Source organism: Elephantulus edwardii, unplaced genomic scaffold (assembly GCF_000299155.1).
Source record: "Elephantulus edwardii isolate Elephantulus edwardi_28Jun2011 unplaced genomic scaffold, EleEdw1.0 scaffold00146, whole genome shotgun sequence".
NCBI lineage: Eukaryota > Metazoa > Chordata > Mammalia > Macroscelidea > Macroscelididae > Elephantulus > Elephantulus edwardii.
In genome coordinates, this window is record NW_006399896.1 from 4,901,531 (window position 1) to 4,909,020 (window position 7,490).

General features: G+C 39.8%; 1 protein-coding gene across 1 annotated transcript in view; it reads left to right on the plus strand.

Moving 5' to 3' along the window:
- MIA3 (melanoma inhibitory activity family, member 3) overlaps positions 1-6,691 on the plus strand; it is a 95,929-nt gene extending 89,238 nt beyond the window's left edge. Inside the window, exons 25-28 of the mRNA XM_006894549.1 lie at positions 852-920; positions 1,040-1,116; positions 3,825-3,975; positions 6,393-6,691. Coding sequence (XP_006894611.1) covers positions 852-920; positions 1,040-1,116; positions 3,825-3,975; positions 6,393-6,691 — 596 coding nt within the window. The remainder of the gene's footprint in view (positions 1-851; positions 921-1,039; positions 1,117-3,824; positions 3,976-6,392) is intronic.
- Positions 6,692-7,490: the final 799 nt, after the last annotated feature.

The window sequence follows — 7,490 nt, forward strand, 5'->3', positions numbered from 1 at the left end:
AACAACAACAACAACAATTTTATTTCCCACCACCAAACTCTGCAAGCTTATGGTTTCTCCCCTAAGGATCTGGGTAAAGAGACAGGGTAATAATGATAGGCAAAATCCATTAGTGATTCATTTTGTAAAACATAATGAATGAGAATGATGTACAAAACAATGTGAATGAAGAATAGTGTGACAAACAATTTACAAAGTTTGTAAGCAAACAAAAAATGCTCTATTGACAGTTACTGCATTTATCACAGCATTTAAGGTTTCTCTCATTACCATGTTGACCTTCATGTACTAATACTATAAAACAACTCGATATGTAATTATACAGAATGTAATCATGCAGAAGAATGCTTAATTAGCTACTCCTGAGTTAAGTATGCATAGTCGGTATTTTCCTCAGCCTTTTCTGATTATCATATAGAACTTGTATATACAGTAAAGTCTGGGGAAAGTCTCTGGGCTATAGTAATAAATAAGATTTTTTTTTTCTCCCCTTCTGAATTATTTTTTTCGGACTTTCAGGAAAGAAATACCACATTTCAAAGTATTTAAGAGTTTGTAATTCCATGTGACACATGCACACACATAAACACAGACCCCTCAAATGCAAGAATTATATTGAGCCTGTGTCTTGAAGGATAGAACCAGTGTTAGTAATGTGCAATGCTTATTGCTATTTTTTTCAATCCAAGGACGTTTTTATTTTAATTCAGGTCTTTGCTTTATTTTTATATATGTATATATCCATTTTAAATATTTTGCTACAGTTGGAGTTGAATTCAGTCCTCTCCACAGTTGGTTTATTTTTCCTGGAAAATAAAGGACTTTGTTGTGTTGGTTTTTTTTTCCTCAAGGGACAGTCGAAGGGCCTCTACCTTGTCCTCAGTGGCCCTCTGAAGCATCTGGGAAACCCTCTGCCTCTGGTAAGGACTTAGGTGTTTTCAAAGAATATCAGATCATGGAAGATGTTCAGGAGGACTTTTCAGTCTTCACAGATTTTATGAGTCAGAAAAATCTCAGTGAGTTCTCTGGCCTTGAACAGATCCAGGAACTGCTGCAGTTCCCTTGATGAACAACAGTTCAAGAAGCTCTTCCCCTAAGGTGATGGATGAAGGCAAAGTAAGTAATGCAGACATTGCGAATTACACTTAGATATTTAAAGAAGCATTCGACTTTTTCTGTTCCATCTCTTGCCCCATCTTTTGTTTGTGTGTCCTGTTATATCTGTCCTATCTTAATTTCTCAAAAGCATACTGTTACCCAAGAGCCTGCAGGCCCCTCGGTTGCAACCATTGCATCTCTGACCGAGCATCCGGTCGCAGTAAGTACTTAGAGGTTAAAGACTGAACTGGGCTTATGCTTGACCTGTTTCTGGAGAGGATATGAGGAGCATGCTAACCTGTTTTCTTAAATTATATGGCAGTACTGATCTTAGATTTGGCTTCAGAATGTTAACTTACTAGAATCTTATTGTGTGCTTGGTTTTCCCCCTTTTTTTCCTGTCTTGTTAGGTGGTGAACTTTCTTAAGATGCTTATTGTAACTAAATAATGTGAAAAGTTCTCACTCCAATTTTTTATTATGAGCTTTAGTTTGTGTGCTCTTGCTGATGTTTTGTTTGCCATTGAGTTGGAAGTGACCCATAGCTGACACTCTGGTGAGTTTTCAGAGACAGTAAATCACACGGGAGCAGAGTGCCCAGCCTCCTTCCCCAGAACAGCTGGTGGATTTGTTGAACCATATGCCTTCAGGATTGAGGTGCAATTTCTTATCACTAGGTCACCAGAGCTCACTATGTATGATCTTAGGTGCAGTAAATTGCCCAGTTATCATACTTAATTTATCATTAATTATGTCTTTGTTTGAAAGTGTATATCTTTAGAATTCTTCCTCTTGTACTTGGCATTCTATTCTGGATGACCAGGAATTGCAGCTTGGTAAAGGAAGAAACTTCCTGAAACTCGGGAGGACATGAGGCTTTTCAGGTCAAGGACTGTAGTCTTCAATAGGGACTGAAGCGCAACATCAAGAAAAGAAAGTCTCACCACTGGCAGCTTCATGATAAATAGTGTAGAGATTAAGATTGTTAACAACTTCAGTTTGCTTGGTTCCACAATTAACACTCTTGGAATCAGCAGTCAGAAAGTCAAAAGGTGAATTGCATTGTGAAAGTCTGCTATCAGGGACGTCTCTAGAGTACTGAAGAGCAACAGTATCAGTCTGGAGACTAAGGTGTGCCTGGTCCAGGCCGTGGTCTTCCAGTTACTTGCTGTGTGTCAGAGATCTGGACAGTGACTAAGGATGATAGAAGAAAAATTGATGCCCTTGAGTTGTGGTGCTGGAGAAGAGTGTTGAACATACTCTGGAACGCCAGGAGAACAAACAGGTCTGTCCTGGAGAGGGTGAAACTGAGCTTTTCCCTGGAGGCAAGGATTTTGAAGCTCTGTATCACATACTTTGGGCACGTGGCCAGGATACACCAGTCCTTGGAGAAGGACATCATGCTTGGAAAGGAGAAGGGACAGCACAGGAGAGGAAGGCCCAGGATGAGATGTATAGATTCAATGACTGGATAACAGAAATAGGTCTGTCAGAGATGATGAAGATTGGCTCAGGATAGGGCAGGCTTCAGCGCTAATGTATGTAGGGTTGCTGTTAGTCACAGGTGGCTTGATGGCACATAACAACAACAAAGGAAGAATATTTGTTGGAAGGGAAATACTTGATAATCTATTGATTGCCTGTTGAAGCAATTCCAAAAATGGCCTTAAGTTATGGTTACGTAGTGTATCTTCTTGTAGTTCCTACAGATATATCTGGTGAATCATCTTAGACTGCATAGTATTTCTCCATGTTGAAATAAAAGAACTTTCTCTTAGATTTCATTTATTTAGGATTTCTAATCTATTTCTCATAGGAATTTATTATTCAGTATCTCACAATTTTTACTAGTGAGTACCAATAAAAATAAAACTCTGCCTACCTTGTGCAGTGTAAATTTACATCTCTTAAGAGATCTTACGTCTAGGGTACCATCTACAAATAGAAGACTGCTTTGTTAGAAAAAGCGGAGATACAGAGAACATGGGCTTGCAGTTGGCTCTAGAGTGGAATGTCAGCTGAAACTCTTACATGTTGTATGACACTCTGCAACTTACCTCATTCTCTGTGTCCATGTTCCCTCCTCCTGAAACTCATATGGTCATGCTTACACATTTAGAGATCTAAGATTTAGAGATTATAAATGAATGGCCTGTTAAAGGTACCCTTCAGCTAGTATCTGTGTACAGAATGGATTTTTCACTCCCTTTCATTTTCTGTAATCTCATATTAAAATAGGAAGCTCTACAGGTGTAGTCTGTAGGAGATAAAACTGCTAAACCACGGGCTTCACTCAGTGGGATTCATCCCTGCAAGTAAACCCACTGCAGAATGATGGACATTCTCCTCCCCTTCACTTTGCAACCTAAAAACTCTTTTTGGTCAGCTGTGAGTAGCTTTCACCTCAGTAGCAATGACTGAGTTTGAGTGACATGTTAACAATGAGGTGATGTGGTGATTGGAAGAGAGATTGTCCTAGAAATAGTTAACAGTGATAAGTGATGTTAAATGGTCAAATTGTTATTCCTGTGCTACCTCTTTCCCCTAAGCTATTAATAGAAGCAAAGGAGAAAGAATTTTGTCTCACTATTTCTGTTCTTTGTAATCCCAATAAAGAAGTGCCATGTGCCTAACATTGCTTCATTGGATCTCAGCTTTTATTGGGAATGGTGTTTTTTATTATCATACTGCACTATTTCAGAACTTTCCATTGTTTCTCTTCTACAGGTTAATATAGCTGCAAAAGGTCCACCTCCTTTCCCGGGAATGCCCCCTATGAGTTCGCCCATGAGAGGCCCTCCACCTCCACCTATTCGATACGGACCACCTCCTCCACCCTTTGGGGCTTTTGGGCCTCGACCACTCCCTCCACCATTTGGTATGATGGTCTCACAGTTGTTACTTACTTGTAAAGTATACTAATCTTTTCTTGGCATTCTTTTCATATCTATATATAAATATAGGAAGGTACAAAAGCTTTATAACTTTTTTCTTCCATTTCATAAAGCAACTGGGGTGCTGCCTAATCCCCCTGCACTAAGGTGTGCAGAAGATATTTCTCATAGAAGAGGAAAGGGACTTTTTTAAAAAGCCGGTAATATCAATTGGAAAGATATTTTAGACCTCCTTTGATTGTCATATACTAGGTATGGTAAAGAATGGAAAGTTGAAATAGATAAATAACTCGTAAGAGATACCCTGTACAGATACATAAATTAGATAAGAAACATACTCCCTCATATTGGAAACATAGCAATGGAGTCACAAGAGAACAAGAGAGGGAGAAATCTAATGTTTATTGTCCACTTTGGAAATAAGTCACAAATGTCCCTGAAAGTAATTTTGAAACCAAATAATAGTTTACCATAATTAGTGAAAAAATACATAACTTGAGCATTGTGTTCTTTTAAGAAGTGTCTACATGAGATCAAAGTTAGAGCAATAATTCCAAAAGATTAGCTGATGCAAATTGAGGGTAAATAGCACAAAGATGGCCAAGTCTGACTCCACAAATGGGAGCCATCCCCATCAACAGCATCCATGGTACAAAACTAATTCCTTCAAGGTCAGACATGGTCTCTTATGCTCCTCCACTTGTTAACTAATTCCAACAACACATCTCCTCTACTTGGGTCCAGAATCCATTGCAGTATGATTCTGTAAATCACTGTCTAACTTGGGAGACTCTGAAGAGCATTATAATAAGAGAAGTAACTTAATTTCATAAGGACAAATACTGTGAAAGACCATTATTGTAGAACGTGTATGAGAATCCAAAGGGGTGAAGGGGAGAGCGGAGGGGTGAAGATGGACGGGGTGGTTGGTGGAAGAGGTTAACCATAGGGTTGCACAGTTTGATGGCTAGAGGGAGGTGTGTGTACAGGAAATGGGAAAGATCCGATATGGAAAATAGTGTATGCAGACTTTGTAAGTAAAGCCAGTATAAAAGAAAAATTTTATATTAAAAAAAATTCATTGCAATGACCGCACAGACTTTACAGAACTATATGGTTTGGGGGTTTATTAGGGCAGTTAACAAGCTATGTAATTAAGATTGGCAGTATGATGCAATCCTTCGGTCCAGACAGCTTCCCAGGCATGGTTGCAGGTCCTTTAACCTTCAGCCTCCCTTATGTTTCAAAGTTCCCTTAGTCCTGCCAGTTACAGTGTCCTCTCTCAGTTCTCCAGCAGGCTTGGGTGAAGGCTTCTGGCTCTGGTTCCCTGGGGCAGCAGTCCCAAGTCAGCTCTAATACTGGTCTCTGGTTTTCGGCTGAGGCCGTTGTTGCTTTGATCCTAGTCTGGGTTGCACAGCAATCACTGGTCCTGAAGGATGCATGCAGCTGCCTCTTCCTTGTTGGTGTTAAGATTCCTCATTTCTGCAACTGAATCCACTCGATTCATTAGCGAGGCTAGCCAGTCCCCCTGTGAATAAGGAGATATGGACTAACACACCCTGTGTGTGTGTTCCAGCCTAGCCACATGTCAAAGTCAGTGGGTACGAAAGCCATTGTTAACAATAAACACTACAGCTGGGAAGCAGTATCACCGAATTACACATGCAACTAGAAGGTCATTATTGGCAAGACAAGCAGCTTGATTTACTTTTGAGAATATGTGCAGCAAAGCTCCCACCAATTATTATTTAAGATTTAAAGATGTTAGGGCAATGATTTCATGTAATTATGGATGTCCTATGACTCCATGAAACTTGTAGTTTATGAAAGTTCTGGCCATATTTTTTATAGTGAAAAAACCCAATTGTGGTGAAAATGTTTAATAGTGATAGCCAGGTACCATCCTGTTCTTCTGGTGACATGACAGTTAATCCACACATAAAAAGTAATTTTGTACCTTGGATGACCAAGAAGCAGCTTGATTTGGATGGCATGTGTTATTAGGCTGTGCTGAGCTGCTACATGAATGTTTTCATTGTAACAGTTATACAGGATGGGATTTCCTTGATAAAAGACTTCTTTGTTGCAGGGAAGCTTTTAGCTTGTAATGGCTTATCTCAGTATCCATGTGGTACTTCCACCTACAAACCAAGTTCCTGTGTACTAGAGAAAGAAGAATTCTACAGTGGTCAGAATAATTTGGAGCTAAGTAGAGCCATGTCTCCGTCCTCCCTCTTGCTTTGTTGCTGGCTGGCCATAGGCCTGTAACCTAAACTTTTGAGCATCAATTTGCCTTGTCTGAAGTCAGGATGCCACTACTTGGCTTCTAGGGTTGTGAAAACAGTCGCACATGTGCGATCAGTTTAGTTAGATATGTTCATATTTATATTTTTTCCCCCAGGTCCTCCTCTGCGTCCACCATTAGGCTTAAGAGAATATGCACCAGGCATTCCACCTGGAAAACGGGACCTGCCACTCAATCCTCGAGAATTCTTACCAGGAAACACAACTTTTAGACCCTTCGGCCCAAGAGAGTACTTTGTTCCTGCTGCCCGCCTACCACCCTCACCTCATGGCGCACAGCATTACCCACCTTCGCCTGCTGCAGGAGACTTCCCACCATCTGGCTCTAGGGAAGAGCCTCCACCTGCCAAGAGCACTAGCCAGGACTCTTCACCAGCTTTAAAACAGAGCCCATAACTGACATATAAGCCCAAAGAGTGGACTGTGCACTTTTGGTTGTAGGAAAGGATTTCAGAATCCAAAAGTTTATTTTCAAAGGTTTGTTTTTAAAACTGCCCTGGCAGTTTGTATTTTTTGAGCCAAACGATTCAAAGTATAATTCCTTCCCCCAAATGAAGACTGCATATTAAGCTAGCACCTCCTTACAATTTTGAAATGTGCAATATAGAATACCTGTGCTGTAGTTGATGTAGAAAATATAATTGATAAATGATTTAGGATGTCGTGTAGGAACATTTCCTGTGGAAATGCTGTAAGAACATGTATTTCCATTTATTGTCATATTTTTAGTGTATAGCAGTTGAAGAAAGAGCAGTGGTGTTTATAAAAACTTGATTTTTAAAAACTATGTGGTTGAAAAGACTTAACACACATAAAAATATGTTTACTAAAACATTACCTCCCCCTCGTTAAAGTTCTTTGTAGTAACAGTTCATAAAAAATTGTTTACTAGTATCTTCCTAAGCATCTGTTGATTCATTGGACTGTTTTTTCCCCAAGAGTTGTGCCATTTGGGAAACATGTCAACTCAGGCTCCCAGAACTGAAGAATGATGGTGACTTTGTTGAACACAATTGCTTACTCTTAAGTGTTGCCTTCACTCCACAAATGATTTTCTCTCTTACTGTGGAGAAGTCAGCAGCCCCACCTGGATATAGCATTCATGGACTTTCTTATGATGCCTACTGCTTGTTTGAGAAGGGGTTTGCGTGTTAGCTTTTATTACTAGCAAGAATTGTTTGACCTGATGTTCTAA